Source organism: Psittacula echo, assembly GCF_963264785.1.
Source record: "Psittacula echo genome assembly, chromosome: 4".
NCBI classification, from domain to species: Eukaryota; Metazoa; Chordata; class Aves; order Psittaciformes; family Psittacidae; genus Psittacula; species Psittacula echo.
Window position 1 is genome coordinate 28,234,468 of NC_137738.1, and position 16,634 is coordinate 28,251,101.

At 40.1% G+C, this 16,634-nt stretch overlaps 1 protein-coding gene across 1 annotated transcript in view; it reads right to left on the reverse strand.

Moving 5' to 3' along the window:
• Positions 1-16,634, reverse strand: part of MTR (5-methyltetrahydrofolate-homocysteine methyltransferase) — a gene marked incomplete at its 5' end in the record, with an annotated part of 57,069 nt that overhangs the window by 21,584 nt on the left and 18,851 nt on the right. The window contains 13 exons of the mRNA XM_080616563.1: positions 1,193-1,300; positions 1,857-2,009; positions 2,608-2,697; positions 7,359-7,499; positions 7,613-7,729; positions 8,727-8,906; positions 9,476-9,661; positions 10,315-10,455; positions 11,816-11,928; positions 13,063-13,139; positions 14,060-14,127; positions 14,839-14,900; positions 15,247-15,347. Of these exons, the coding sequence (XP_080472689.1) occupies positions 1,193-1,300; positions 1,857-2,009; positions 2,608-2,697; positions 7,359-7,499; positions 7,613-7,729; positions 8,727-8,906; positions 9,476-9,661; positions 10,315-10,455; positions 11,816-11,928; positions 13,063-13,139; positions 14,060-14,127; positions 14,839-14,900; positions 15,247-15,347 (1,537 nt within the window). The remainder of the gene's footprint in view (positions 1-1,192; positions 1,301-1,856; positions 2,010-2,607; positions 2,698-7,358; positions 7,500-7,612; positions 7,730-8,726; positions 8,907-9,475; positions 9,662-10,314; positions 10,456-11,815; positions 11,929-13,062; positions 13,140-14,059; positions 14,128-14,838; positions 14,901-15,246; positions 15,348-16,634) is intronic.

Below are 16,634 nucleotides of genomic sequence, written 5' to 3' on the forward strand. Positions count from 1 at the left end.
GAAGCGGGGACAGGACACCTGACCCAGACTGGCCAAGGAGGTGTTCCATACCACAGCACGTCATGCCAGGGGATGGAACTGGGAGCTACCCGGAAGGGCACGTCCCCTGGTCGGGCGGGCTGTCTTTTCCGGCGGGCGGTATCGTATTCTCTTCCCTTGTTATTTCTCTTGTCGTTGTTATTGTTGGTGGCGGCAGTGGTGATTTGTGTTATACCTTAGTTATTAAACTGTTCTTATCTCAACCCGTGGGAGCTGCATTCTTTTGATTCTCCTCCCCGTCCCTCCAGAAGCGGAGGGAAGAAAGGTGGGGGGGGGCAGTAGACTCCGTGGTTCTGATTTACAGCTTGGGCTTAAACCACGACAACACCCTATACCTTCATTTTCCAATGCTCCTATCATATATTCCATTAACCAAATTTGAAAAAAATTAGTTCAAGTATATGCACTGGTAGTTGATAAAACTATTCTCAGGAATCACCAACTGTTGGCTGTGAAACAGGAAATGCTATGAAGTAAAGGCCCATATTTTCAACTATATATATTTTATATATTGCATAACATGTAGTCTTCAGAAACTGGTGGAAAAACACACATATGAAAACACAACTATATTCAGATCCTGTTTGTATAAGCACTTGTCTCCTGCAACTTGATCATGGCTACACGTGCAATGAACACACTATTCCATCGTAACAAGAGGTCCTAAAGTCACAGCCTGTGAAGAAAAAGGATGGAAGAATTTGGTTTGCTTAGCTGGCAGAATGGTCAGGGGAAGGGAAGAGCTCAACATGGTAACAGGCTTTTAACACGCAAAAGGGATTTCCAGAGTCCACCAAGGGCAGAAGTCATAGAAGCAAATGGCAAAATTTGCCATGAAGTTAGAAGTACCATAAATAACTAACCTTAAAAAAAATAAAAGAATTTAGTAACACTAGCATAAAGGGCCTACAAAGGCATCCTTCAGGAAACTTGTGCCAACAGCTTAAGCACACACCAAGCAGAGTTCCACAAAATCTGCACTTTATGAATTTCAGACCTACTTTAAACTATGCCAAGATTGTCAGTTTCCATACAACAGCATCAACTGTCCAGCATGAAAGCCATAGATGACATAGATGTCATTAGCAAAAAATAATTTCAGTACTTGTTATGGCACACTACGAAAGTTAGAGAACAAAGAACCATGTCTTGCCTCTTCCTCTGCGCTGCCTCTTTGAGCTCTCCTTTCCTCTCTTTCTTTTTCCATATAGGGAATAAGATGACCAACCGCTTTCTTCATAACTCGAGCAGACTTTATCACCTGCATAGGTAAACAAGGTGTGGGGTGGGAGCAAACAATAATGAGCAGGTATAGGAATAACCTCAGATTTCTCTTAACTTTTTTTTGCACCCATTCAAACAATAAGCAAATCTTCATCTGCCAACCCAGACTACAGCTTTGCAGAGCATTCTGTGGTGGCAGGCTGATGGCCCTACTGGATCATTTGTGTTCACAGTACAACCTCCTGGACCACTCAACACAACTGGAAGCTACAAACAGGCCCAGACTTGGAAGGTGCTAAACACAGCAAATTTATTTGGATCTTTTTTCTCTCTTCCTCTTTTTCACAGACCCAGACTTAAAACTGATTTTTAAATAAAGCTAAAACACTAAGAAAGAAAGGAGATACACACGAACTACATAAAGAAAGTCGAGTTCCAAAGTAAAGCAAAAATAGGGCTGCTTCTTAGCAGCACCTGAATTTTCACAATTCATGGGGTATATCTGGATAACAGCCAAAGGGAATGTTTTGGCTACATTTTACAATGCTAGTTTTTGCAAAATAAGAAAATATATGAAATCATTCTCTCATTACCTGAGGCAGAAACATCTTTCCAGCACCAAAAAGATCACCAACAATTTTCATGCCATTCATCAAAGGCCCTTCAATTACATTTAGAGGTCTAGGATATTTCTCCTGATTTAATCTTGCTTCTTCTGTATCTGCAGTGACATACTTCTCAATGCCCTGGGAAAAAAAAAAAAAAAAAAAAAAAAGAGAATATTTTACCTTGCTAGAAATACAGCTTTTATTTAGTTGCCTTCTCCCCCACCCCCCAAAAGCACAACGAAAGTACAAAAAGATACATTAGATACTGCTAGTCTTTAAGAAAACCTCAAATGTGTATTTTAAATAGGTTTTCATATGAAACAAAACACTGTAGTTCTTACACATATATAAATACTCAAGGCAAAAGTAGCCAGTATTTACAGGTTGGTTTATTTTTCTTAACCATGCCATAATAAACCCCAAACATTCAAAGATTGTTTCCTCAGTGCAAGTGCCCCTCAGTGAAGTGCTGTTAAAGAGAAACCCTAGAAAGTAAAAGCAGTATGCTTTCTACCACACTATTAAGTGTCGAAGACTTCAACTTGTGAAGTTCAAAGACAAATCACTACAATTTTCTCTGTTATTGCAGTTAATTTAATATATTACACATTATTAATTAATAGCTTTTAAAAGAATGGCAACTGAATAATTTCTAAAGCCAAAATTGTCCCTTAAAGTCTGAGCTGAGATCATGTCTCAAAGTTGACTGGTAGGAGAATTTTCTGCACTGATTCACCTTTATAAGAGCATATTCCAGCCTTTCCTCCACAGAGCTTTTCCGCCACTCATCAGTCTGTACAACTTTTTTTCCTCCTTGGGCATGATTCTGAAAAGGAAAGACATCCATGAGAGCTTGAGAGCATATAAAGTATGACTACAGACTTTACTTTTAGAAGAGTGAGAATAATTTCAAGTACTAACATAAAATAATGTTAGATTATTCAAGTGGTGTTTTATATACATGCAAATCCCATGGGTCCAGATGGGATGCACCCGCGGGTGCTGAGGGAACTGGCGGAAGTCATTGCTAGACCACTCTCCATCATCTTTACCAAGTCTTGGGAAACGGGAGAGGTGCCTGAGGACTGGAGGAAAGCAAATGTCACTCCAGTCTTCAAAAAGGGCAAGAAGGAGGACCCAGGTAACTATAGACCAGTCAGCCTCACCTCCACCCCTGGGAAAGTGATGGAACACTTTATCCTTGATGCCATCTTAAGGCATGTCAAGGATAAGAGGCTTATGAGGGGTAGTCAACATGGCTTTACCAAGGGGAAGTCATGCTTGACCAACCTCATAGCCTTTTATGAGGAAATAACATTGTGGATGGATGATGGCAGAGCGGTGGATGTGGTCTACCTTGACTTCAGCAAAGCATTTGACACAGTCTCCCACAGCACCCTCATAGCTAAACTGAGGAAGTGTGGTCTGGATGATCAGGTAGTGAGGTGGACTGCGAACTGGCTGAAGGAGAGAAGCCAGAGAGTTGTAGTCTATGGGGCGGAGGCTAGTTGGAGGCCTGTATCTAGTGGAGTGCCTCAAGGGTCAGTATTGGGACCAGTATTATTTAATATATTCATCAATGATTTAGATGAGGGAATTGAGTGTACTATCAGCAAGTTTGCTGATGACACTAAGCTGGGAGGAGTGGCTGACACGCCAGAAGGCTGTGCTGCCATCCAGCGAGACCTGGACAGGCTGGAGAGTTGGGCAGGGAGTAACTTGATAAAATATAACAAGGGAAAGTGTAGAGTCCTGCATCTGGGCAGGAACAACCCCAGGTTCCAATATAGGTTAGGGAACGACCTGTTAGAGAGCAGTGTAGGGGAGAGGGACCTGGGGGTCCTAGTGGACGGCAGGATGACCATGAGCCAACACTGTGTCCTTGTGGCCAAGAAGGCCAATGGCATCCTGGGGTGTATCAGAAGGGGGGTGGTCAGTAGGTCAAGAGAGGTCCTCCTTCCCCTCTACTCTGCCCTGGTGAGACCACATCTGGAATATTGTGTCCAGTTCTGGGCCCCTCAGTTCAAGAAGGACAGGGACCTGCTGGAGAGAGTCCAGCGCAGGGCAACTAAGATGATTAAGGGAGTGGAGCATCTCCCTTATGAGGAAAGGCTGAGGGAGCTGGGTCTCTATAGTTTGGAGAAGAGGAGACTGAGGGGTGACCTTATTAGTGTATATAAATATATAAAGGGTGAGTGTCACGAGGATGGAGCCAGGCTCTTCTCAGTGGCAAACAATGATAGGACAAGGGGTAATGGGTACAAACTAGAACACAAGAGGTTCCACTTAAACTTGAGAAGAAACTTCTTCTCAGTGAGGGTGACGGAACACTGGAACAGGCTGCCCAGGGGGGTTGTGGAGTCTCCTTCTCTGGAGACATTCAAAACCCGCCTGGACACATTCCTGCGTAACCTTATCCAGGTATTCCTGCTCCAGCAGGGGGATTGGACTAGATGATCTTTTGAGGTCCCTTCCAATCTCTAACATACTGTGATACTGTGAAATCATATTGTAAACATCTGTGATATACCACAGACACTTAAGGGGTCTATATGCCAGAGAGTATATACCTCATACAAAGAAAAAAATAATGAAAGTTAAAAAAGGAGCAGTTTAATTTTCACACTCTTAAAAATGATGAAATGACTAATCCTACGGGTTTTACTTTGGGAAACATAATTTAAATCGATTCCTGGCCCACACAGTACACTTCATTCTAATTAATTTGGCACTAATTCAGTTTCTGCTGGAATAGGTTATGTTATTTCATATCACAGATGTGTTTTCAATCAGGCAGCCAACAGAATTACTGTTTCTCCTGCACACAGACTGGCCAAACCCTCACAAACCCTCACATTCACCTTTGCTATGAATGCAGAGGCCAAAAGGGCTTTGCAATACAAGAAAGCTTGTGAGCACCCACCCAGGAAGGCTTGTGGAAGAGCACCCTATCCATTACTTCAACCACCACACTTCAGGCAAGTAATTTCTTTTCCTCGCTCCATTATTCAACACAATCTGGCATTTTTCAGTCCTTATGAACCTCCTATACTTGAGTGTTCATCAGCAAATTTTTAAAGACTTTCACTCATGGGAACAGAAACCAGAACAAGTTTTCATTCACGTTTAGACGAATGCTAGCTAACTTCACAGCTTCTCATTGCCAAACCTTATTCTCCTTATAGGTCTAGTTTGTAAAAAGAAAATGTAAGACAGAGGAAAATGTTGCCCAGAGAGGTTGCAGAGTCTACATCCTTGGTTATAATAAAAATCTCACCTGGATATGTCCCTGAGCAACCAGCTCTTGCTGCCCCTGCTCTGAGCAGGGGTCTTTTACTAGATGATCTCCAGAGGTCCCTTTCTAACTCCAGCCCTTCTGTGATTTAATGAAAAAGTACCAACTGGTCCTCAGCCTCTGGCCAGACTCAGCAAGGAAACCATTCCAACCCAAAAATAACCCAGGAAGCTGTAGGGTGGGCGTGCAGTGACCACAGTGGCAAGCACTACATACAGATATTTAAAACAGGGTGATTATACTGCATGCTGAGGATGAAAAAAACCTGCTTTTGGAAGCACAACTCCCACTGCCATAAATAGGACAAAGTTTCAGTTTGAGAATGTCTAGAGCTATAAACTTTATGGAAGATGCTTTTTAATCTCAAATTTCACATTAAGATTGATCTTCTAAATCTGCAAGGATTAAGCTCCTCATTTTTCCCCAAAGGCCAAGCATTCAACCAACCGGCAAGGTACATTACTATTACCTGATGGAACTAGGAAGAATCTTCACTGACACTCTATTAGAGGTGCAATACTTGAAATGGATTGCACATTCTATGTTCTTTGTGCAGAATGAACTGCAGTGATTGGAAATCAAAAGAACACATGCGCTTACCAACCAATGAATACACCTTAGTGTTAGGGGAAAAAAAAACCCCAACAAACAAAAAAACCTTTAGACAGAAGAACTTAGAGCCATTCAATTCCATTATTATCAGAGGCAAGTCTGACTAAATACTTTGACATATGCCTCAAACTCCAAAACCTTATGTAATAATGTTTCTCACTGGCTGTGACTATCTATTTGGACACTCACACTTACACAGAACCAAGATGAACCCCAAATCATGATGGTTACCTCCAGTGAAAACCTGAAAGTTGTAATATTTTGTTATGCTTTAATAGACCTTTTAAAGATGTTTCAAATCAAGAATGTCTGCCTTTTGTGCAGCTGAGCACTGGTTTACTCCCAGAGTAAAACTACCACGATGAATAAAAGCAGAGATTCTAACAATGGTTTTCATAACTTCTAGACCTAGACGGAGCAGTCAACCACTTCTATTTCTCATGCTCCATTTAAATTCACATTCTGCCTTCTGCAGAAACACCACTTAAGCCATCCCCTTCTAGCTCCCCTTCTTTTTTTCCTCTCCTCTTTATGCAACCCTGAATACCCTAATGGTAAAACTCTGCTTATACAGAGAAGATCACTCTCAAGTGAATTGCTTAGACACTAAGAGCCCCATTTCAAATAGCCTAACCACAAGAGACAGAGAGAGTCTTCTTGTACTGGTTTTCAACTGTTGCCATTGTTCCTACAAAACATGCACCACTATACGGCAAACTACAAGCCAAATGAAGCCATGCACAGAAATAATAACCCCAGGAGCTACAAAACAGGCATGCAAACCTTCTTGTGCACTTAAATTTAAGTGCCACCTAACCCAGAAAGATTTTTGCTATACGCTCTGTTCAGAACACCAGTTGTCTTACAGCTGCATAATCAGGAAACCATCAGCTGTGCAATCTTTGTCTTCTAATCACCACCATCATTACAGCATTTCAAAAACACTAAATAGCTGATTTTCACTCTTGACACAAGTTACATGAACTGGAAGTCTATGGCATAGCCAGGAAATGCAAGTGACTACTTTTACCTTTTACGTATACTCCAAGCAAACCCTTACAACTAAAAAGACAGGTTTACTCTGTCTCCCACAATGCTCTTGTCACTCAATCTTCAGCACCAAGACTTGCTTCGGTTGTGTGTTAGCCTTTCCTGGGTTCTTGTTAGTTTATTTGGGTTTATTTGTTTTGGGCTTTTGTTTGGGTTTTGCTTTGTGTGTGTGTGTGTTTGGTTTTGTTTGTTTGTTCGCTTTTAGGAAGTTTGATTGGAATTTTTTGCTTCTTATTGTTCTTGGGTTTAGTTTGGGTTTTTTTTAGAATGAACACCTGTGCAGCTTGGTCTCCTGAAACATATGAAGAACACTGATGCAAGATCTTTAAAGGCACCTATGAAATTGGACAGGCTCAATCTATCACACAGTTCAGATTTTATGTTAATAACTGAACCACTTGTAACTTCTAACCGCCCACTACTAGATTGATATATGCAGTTTATAGGCTGTTGTATGTATCATTAGCAGGGAGGTGTTAAAGCCCAGGTGCTAAGCTATCTACTATTCAAAGTTTAACATTGGAGGTTACCTGAGCATATTGTAAGAGTTTCTCTGTTGCATCAGGATCTTTGTTCCAGATTAGGTTCTCACACAGCTGTAGCAATTCCTTGTGAATGTCATCATACACTGGCAGATTCCCAGCATTCACAATTCCCATGTCCATGCCATACTAGAAAAAAAAAAAAACCAACCAAACATGAAGAATCCCCCAATCAGGGCTGTCAGACACAGCACTGCACATCTGCAAAGTGCAAACATACAGAAGCAAAAAGAACACTGTACCTTAATTGCATGGTAAAGGAACACCCCATGCATTGCTTCTCGAATGGCATCCATGCCTCGAAAGGAGAAAGATAGATTGGAAAGACCTCCACTTATCCTGGCTCCCGGCAGTGTTTCCTATGGGAATTGCCCATATATTTTTAGAAAAACACTTTCCAAAAATGAAACCTAAGCAAAGCATTCAGTCCACAAACCAGCTGGCCCCTGAGCTGCAGCACATTGGCTATGCAACATTTCTCTCTTACCTGTTCCAGATCCTTCTAGTTACTCAAACTCATAAAAAACAATTTGAATCTCTGTAGGAAAGATACAAGTAGAAGGAAACATCCAGCCTAGTTATGTGTAAGCAACTACCATGCTTTTCACAGTCATAGGTGCTATTCTAAATGTACTAGTCCTCCCACAGCAGCCTTCCATATTTTCCCCATGCAGACCTACTTATGCCTCTTCCATCTCCCAACTCCTCTGGAAAAGAAGCAGCCGACCTGCTTACATGTCTCAGGAGCAGTCTGCAGCTTAACAGCTAACATCAAGGGTGTAGCCTCCCTTCCAGAAGCCCCATGGTGACAAAATGGCCTGTGGGGTGTTCAAGCCCCAGACTGCTAGACAGAGCACCACCAGACCATCAATTTGCCTTGTGAAACACAACAGTGCAGCTTCCTTGGCTGTTTTCAGGTGATGCACTTCACTGCGGTACGTCCTTACACATATTTTGGCTAAATAGAAGGTTAGGTTACTGCACAAATCCCTTCCACTATAATGGAAATTTCATTAATTTAAAAAGGCAGCTTTCACATACCTTCAAAGAAGTCATTTTAGCTAGAACATGAATGTGATTTTTATCTCATTCAATTCATGTAGTATATTTATAGATAACGGATTGAAATGTATTTATAGAACTATTTGAAGTTCTCCTACAGGAAATACAGCAATACTGGGAAATGTCTATTCAGAGAAATAGTCCCCCTCACTAATTTAAAATGCATATCATTTTGCAGCAGTGTTTTGTTGTGGTTGTTTGGGGATGGGGTGTGGGGTGTTGTGCTCTGGGGTGGTTTGGGTTTTCAAGTAATCTCAGCAAAACACTTCAAGTTAAAATAAGCTTACAACTTACTTTTATGGTTTTAGTAGCATTTATAAAATTGATGGCATAAAGGTTATGTTCTTCCATTCCAGTTCCTATGGTCAAAATATTAGGGTCGAATATTATATCGTTTGGATTGAAGTGCACTTTTTCCACAAGGAGGTGATAAGCTCTGGAACAGATTGCAATCTTGTTTTCAGTTTCTGTTGCCTAGTGGAGAAAAAGAATTTTGACATGAAACTTACACACAACACAAAAATAAACTCCCCAGAAATCATTTATAGTTCTAGTGACTCAAGACTGAGAACATGCACATCACAAGTGTTAGAAAAGGATTATCTATATAAGAATTTTGTATTAAATATATCCCCACACCTGTAGCTGGAGTTTTAACTCAACTCATTAAAAATTATTTTGTTCCCAACGCAAAGTTTAATATCTGGTTTTTAATAACTAAATTAATTCACAAGGATTCTACTCTCATGCTAAACTCAGCTTCTGAACTCAAAAAAAAAATCTTCTATGAAGGAAGGAAGAGTTCAGAATGGCTGAATAACAAGAGATACGCTCTTGTGCTAGCAGAGCTATGCTTAGAACAGTACTTGGATTCTTCAAACGTAAGCAGCATAATAAATTATTACATATCAGGGTCAAAACTACTGCTAAGACTACATAACTTCTTTGAATCACCTGAGTCAACAAAACAAAACAACTTCATCTTGCACAAGAATAAGACTTGCACTCCAGAAGAAAAATAACTCTTTTAAAGCAACACTCACCTGCCCTATTTCATCAAAAGCCATGACAACTACAGCTGCTCCATACAACTTAATTTGTCTTGCTTTCTTCAAAAAGTCTTCCTCACCTTCCTTCAGACTGATGCTGTTTACAATGCATTTCCCTTGGCAACATTTCAAACCTGCTTCAATCACTGAAAAATTTGAGGAGTCAATGCATAATGGCACCTGTAAATAACAAAGAAGTAAGCCAGGCATACAAGTTACAAATTCGTGTTCCATATGCTGTTTGCCCATTTGGGCATAAAAATGCATACAACATTAATCATCATTTATGAACAGAGAGTTTCCAGATGGTATTTGTAGATTCACTTTGCTTTAGACGCTAAACTCAGAACAAATTTAACTCAAGAGCTTCTATGGCAACTCCATCACATATCACAGAGAGACCCTTACTTCTCCATGTATTGTTTTGTGTTTCCGAATTAGATATTCATTTTTAGAAAATTCACATGACAGAAGTGTCTTTTAAAACCATCTATATCAAGAGCAATTTTAAGTTTTGTGGAAAGCAATACTGGTATGCACGGCCAATATATAGATTATCCTCAAACTGCTGCAAAAGGAACTAGCACCCAGCTTTTCTAACCAATAAAAAGGCCGGGTGTATATTTAGCTCAAATCACACAGAGAATGTTAAAACCTCTGTTACCTCAAAGGCCTTCTCTGTAACAGTACCTCTTCCACTTTGGGGACACTTATAGCTGCTTATTAAGCATCTAAACTGGTTACTAAATGAATCAGTATCAAAATTTTCTGAAAGGTAATTTCCAACTCAATAAAACGATCTTTACTGTCCTTCGGAGTGACTCAATTACAACCTTTGCAATATCAGGTTCTGAAGAAATTAAATTACAAAATCTGGTCATTGCAGCAGGGCCATCCAGCATCCCATCATCCATGTTGATATCAAGAACCTGGGCCCCCATCTCAACTTGCAATTTGGCTACGCTCAGGGCTTCCTAAAGAACAAAGTCAAAAACAAAATCAACAGTCAGTAGAAAAAAGCCTAGGCATTCTCAGGATAACATTTCACTGCTCCAAAATACACACGCAGCCAAAAACTTAAAAAAATTTCAGACATAACATAAAAGAATAAGCAAGCAGTCTGTGATACACTACAACATACAGAAGTTGTTAGTATGGCACAACTGGTAACTAATTTGTTCACAAAAATGTGACACCAGAGACCTAATGTGCTGGTAACGTCATTGATTTTAGACAGCTGGTCATACACCTAATTGAATGATTTAAGATCTGCATGGTAACAAGGACTTCTGACTGCACAAGATTACAGAAACAGTCTCTGTGATGGTATGAAATAAGGGGCTTGCATTCCAACCTCTGCTGTTTTACAACATAGAGTACTTAATTTTTGAAGGAGGCTCAAAATTTGCAGAATTTTCAAAAGCTGCAGAATAATCACCAAGTGCTACAAAGGAAATATTAAAGCTTTTTCTTTGGCCCAAATAATTATCTGAACACCTATACCCATTCATTTCCTTTTTTTGTCACTCTGCAGACTGAGGAGACAAAAAAAGGAAAAGGTTTTTAGTTGCTCCCAGTCCCTAACAACCTGTGTTTAAAGATCTCTTTATTTAATAGGTCTAACCTGCTTCGTTACTTCTAAGAGCTTCAGAGCTAGACTTTCTAAAAAATAAATTAAGGCTTTAATTTTGATTGCATCAACTAGAACAGCACAGCATATTCTGAGGCAGACTCCACTCTCAAGAAATGTCACTTTACTATTTGTTTGAATGTTACAGTAACAATTTTCACCAGTAGACTTGCCCTGCAGCTGTTTCACTAAAGCAATTACTTTCTAAGCAACTCTTCTGTAACAACTCTTATGCAGCATGCTGGAGCCAGTGATCAAAATATATAAAGATTAGATGCAACCATAATGCTGACCAGGATTGGAAAAGCGAGGGTAAGAGTGAGAGCTGCATGCTGCCACAATCTATTTCAAGTCATATGTACCCCACACGTTGGAAGTGTAATTACAGCCACATTCCCTCCTCCCTCCTCTGTAAACCCACCCCTAGATACAGCACAGACAAGGACATTTTCTAAACCATTATCAGGTGTCTAACTCAATTCTAAATGGAAATTCACAATACCTGTAACACCCTTCTTACAAAAATATTAGGAGATGGTAAGTACAGAAGCAAACGACAGTGACAAAGTGAATTCTCCTTGCTTTCTTGTTCTTGTACTGGTGTAGAAAAATGCCTTGTGCCAGAAAAACAAACTAGTAACAGTGCAATGGAGCAATGAAACAATCGGAGTATCAGCTATAAGGATTATTGTTAAAATGCATACTTCGTAGTTGCCTGCCATTATGAGTTTAGCAAACTTCCGTGATCCTGCAACATTGCAGCGTTCACCAATATTAACAAAGTTGGTGTACGGCCCAATCCTGAATGGCTCCAGACCTTAAAAAGATATTTTGGAACATATTTGTAAAAACAGAAAAGAAAAACTCTTTAAGACAGACAAAATCCCTTTTCTAAACTGTGAAATAGAGATCTCTAGGAACAGTGATTTCTCAGCACATCAGGATGTAACACATCTCAGCACACCTAATGAGTAACTAGCAAAGAAATGCAATGAAACAACTCCCAACATATATGCCAAAGGTTATTCTTCCTCAGTGACAGCCAGTAATTTACCTGACCAACAAAAAAAATAACAGCCAATTTGTCCAATACAACATGACATGAAGCCACGATTCTTTGGGCATCTATGTGTATGCACATGCACACCTTCTCTCAACTTCCAACTATGCTATCTTTTGACCTTACCACTGCCAGACAAGCAGCGCGCTGAATTGACTGACAACCAAGGACAGCTCTCAACCACATACCCAAGTTCAGAAAAACAAGGCAATTGGGACCCTTAGGTAACAGGCAACTCAGAGGCAAACATAACTTAGAGCAGAACAAAGTAAGCTGATGCATGAAACCACCACAGGGCAACTATGGTTTATTTAATTTATACTAAACTTTAGGATTAAAACACCAGACCAAAGGGAAGGTACTGTTTTACTTGGATACATGGCCCAAAGGCTTAAAAACAGGCTTGGCTGAAGAATGTACAGATCTAGACTCTGCTAAAACAAATTACATTCTACACCTGGATATATTGCTGGAACCCTGTCCCAGTACAACTGGATTGCCATCTGAGGCAACACTGGACAGCCCCCTCACAGGAGGTAAACAAGGATCTCATCCTAGCTCTGCCATCAACTATAGTCAAATTAACTGATCTCTGTGTGGTTGGCCCTCCCCTGTTGCAAAGTGAGCATAAACCTTCTCACTCACCATTACAAAGTGTCTGAGACTTGCAGAATAAATTATGCTATCTTAGCTATACTCTACTAGATTGCAATAAAATGTTCCATTAATCTTTTGACCAAATCACTAAGATCTGATTACACATCCGTAAGCTTGGTATTCAGGCAGAACCAGAAACTCAGAGTGCCATTCTGATTAGCATAAAACAGAAAATAAATTTATAAAAGGAAGCTGCATGAGTTATAAAGCTCAACCCGTTACACTCCATTTTACCTGACAGCAGCATGTATCCTTGCGAGAGAGAAGGTGGAACTCGAGGCTTACAGAATTTCACAGCTTGAGCAATTTCCCTGAGTTACAGAAAGAGGAATGAGTAGTTTCAATTAAAATTAAACCAGTCGAGAAAAGACTCAAACAGATTGTATTAGACATATACCTACACCTCCAATTTAGCCCTGCAGCAGACAAGACTAATTAGCTAGTTTCACTTTTTGTGGTCAAAGGCAAAAAAATACTCCTAGAAGACCCTATCATATCTATTTGTCAGGAATTAAAAAAGCTGAAGATTTATCAAATACAGAGGATGAGATATTATGCCAATGGGATACTGAATGGATATCAGAACCAGTCCTCAACCACACTTACTCTTACCATAGCCATGATTTGCTAAGCAATTGCTGATGATTGCAGAAAAAAAAAGAGACAAACCTTTCTCAGTACTGAGACACATTTCTCAGATGCCAGAATGACTCATGGTGTTCACATTCACTTTCTCTTTGGTACAGTCAGGAGCGACACACAGTGTCCTCTAAATGTTCATAAACCACTTCTTTCCATTTTGCATCAGGGTAAAAATTAATCACAAGGGCCCCTTCTCTTTCAAGCAAAGAAGAGCAGGTTTTCCCACTGACCTACATCCAGTGAGAAAGATATAAAATTCTTCTTTTGACTGGCCAGGACTAGCACCAGCTGTACAGCATTCCTGTATCTTCTGTTCTGACACTTTCCAGATACACTTACATTCCAAGGAAATTTTAGATGACAAAACAGCAGAGGTATAATCCTCATTTGAACACCATACCTCTTCTCATTCTTCACTATACACATGGCTATGAAAAGCCAGGTTATTTCTACTCCCTATGTCACTGCTATTGGCATTCAAGTGATCCATCTTTTCAAGAAACTTTAAGGCAAGCCATGGAACAATACTCCTCAGAAGGAGCATTTAATTTACTCCCCAGTGCACCTGAAGTTGTAGCTCATGATGTACCTGATGTGTGCTGGTGTAGTACCACAGCAACCTCCAACTATGTTGACCAAACCATCCAAAGCAAAATTCTGTAAAAGCGAGGGAAAGAGGATTTTGTATCTTTTATATATGTGTTTCTTTTTAAGATACATATTTATTTTTCTTTTCTCCATATGTTAAGCAACTCAGGGGGATCACAAGAAAAAAATAAATTTAAAAAAACCCAATCAGTACTATTTCTTCTCTATATGATTTGAGATGTGAATTCCCAAGGCTAACCAGCAATTTCAACACCTAATTTTAGGAAATAAACTGGCCTATTTTATACTGAAGCCCCAGATGACAACTTGGATGATTATCAAAGACTAGTCATACTGTATTAGAAAGGGCAACCAACATGCAGCAGATATTGGATTCTCACTGACACTCTGCAGCTCCAGCCACACAGTTCTGTCTTGCACAGATCAAGTTGCATGTGGAAGGACACCCTGCACTGGAACACCACCACCATCAGTGGTTCCTAGATACACAATTCTGTCAAATTCTGCCAAGTCATAAAAAAGAATCAGCTTTTTGAACAATTTCCAAATGTAAAAGTAAGAACATAGGGTGGGGTGGGGTGGGTTGGGGAGAAACATACCACGCAGTGGAGGGGAGGGGACCGGACACCAAACCAAACAGAAAACCCACCACCAGCCCCCTCTCCTCCAATACTATAACAAATATGCAAAAAATACAAGCAAAGAAATCTTATCTACTACTATGTCAGATATGACACACTCACAAGAAGTACTTCATACCTTTAGATGCTTGGCAGTCACTTCTGGAGTTTCATCATAACCACCAAAAGTATTGGGAAGACCTTGAAATGTAATTTTTCTAGTATTACTGTTTAAAGCCCACAAGAACAGAATTAAATTCCATAAAAGACCTATTTAAAGTAGCTACATTTGTATGAGAACTAAAATACCTCATCACCTTTGCAATCATTACTCAATAAGATTATTAATTATGCAAGAGCATTCTGGGTTCACTGTCACAGACCTAACAACAGTTACTTCCAGCAATTTATAACATTTTTTATCTCTTTTTAATAGTAAAACCAACCATCTTTTCAAGCTAATTCACCTCGCCTATTGTTAATGAGATAGAGAAAACGTAACTAAACCATTCTGCCTGTAGGCACAGGCACCTGTGCACCAACACACCTGCATTGGGGTAACAGATGACGTAGGCTGTTGTACATTTTCCAATTGTTTCAATGAATGGTCGCATTTCAACTGCCCCTAAAGCACAATTTAAGCCGATACTGGAAAATAAATTGTCAAAAATTATTTTGAGGTAAAAACACCTTTTCTATACAAAACAGATGAATGTTAGTGCTGGCAACTGCTAACTCCCACAGTCATCTACAACAAAACCAACCTGATCTCCAATTTCTTTAATCATCATCATCAATATAGCAAGACTGTGTAAAAGGAGAACTCTCAGGTGGAAGAAAAGCACAAGGGAGAAGGCAGCTTGACTGAACTGAATTGGGAACAGCAAATCAAGATTTCATTTCAAAATCCAGGAGGAAAGTGGCAGCATTTTGACAGCAACTGCAGCAACATGATAGCTCTGTATTTTCCAGGTGAGAAAGAGAACAAGTGGAATGAGAATGACAGACTGGAGACTTGTGCTACAGAAAGTAGTATGGAAAGGTTGAAAAAGCAAGACCTGCTTCAAGCTGCTAAGTCATAATATTCTTAATTATGCCAATCTTAGAAGAAACCAAGTATATCCCCCAAAATGCCTCATGGCAGCACTAAGCTTGGCCAACTAAACCTGCTACATCTTAGTAACCAAGACAGCACTGCAGCAGAAGCATTTTTGCATGAATAAGCTTCTTAACCAATTTTACAGTATATAAGGTACAACTGCATTTTTTTTCATTGAATGACAGACAGACATAAACGTGACTGATGCTTGGAATGTCTACACTGAAACTAAAACAGGAAATTTCTCTCTTTCAGAAGTTTCCTGATCTCTCTGCACCATTCTAGAAACCATCTTAGGAGAGCTGCAAAACTCAAAAGGTGCTCACAGTGCTGCTGGAAGAGGCAGATGTAAAAAGCTCCCTCCTTTCTTGGAATAGCAGTCTCGGAGGGGATGGCAAGCTAACCCACTGAAACAGGAACGGATAACAGCCGTATCTCCCAACTAATTGAGATGCAGAGGCTGCCTCACAGGTAGCTAAATTAATGAATTACATGTATGCCCACTTAAGTTTCCCAGAAGACAAAACCAACAAAGCCCTGCACAGGACTGGAAGCACAAAATGGTTTTTGACCTTCTTCCCTCTTCCAAGGAGTAGGCAGGGGCTTGGTAACTTCACAAGTTGTAGTAGTAAATGCTTGCAGCCAGTATCACTTTTGGACAGAACGACAAATCCTTGAGATCTGAGGGCTCACAACAACATCCAAAAGCAGGGCCTTGAACAGCACACAGTCACATACCAAGACCAAACAATATACAAAACCTTCTTCCAGTAGCTTAGTGGTGGGTTGGTCTGGGTTTTTCTAGGGGCGGGTGGGCATATACATTTGCTTTTTGA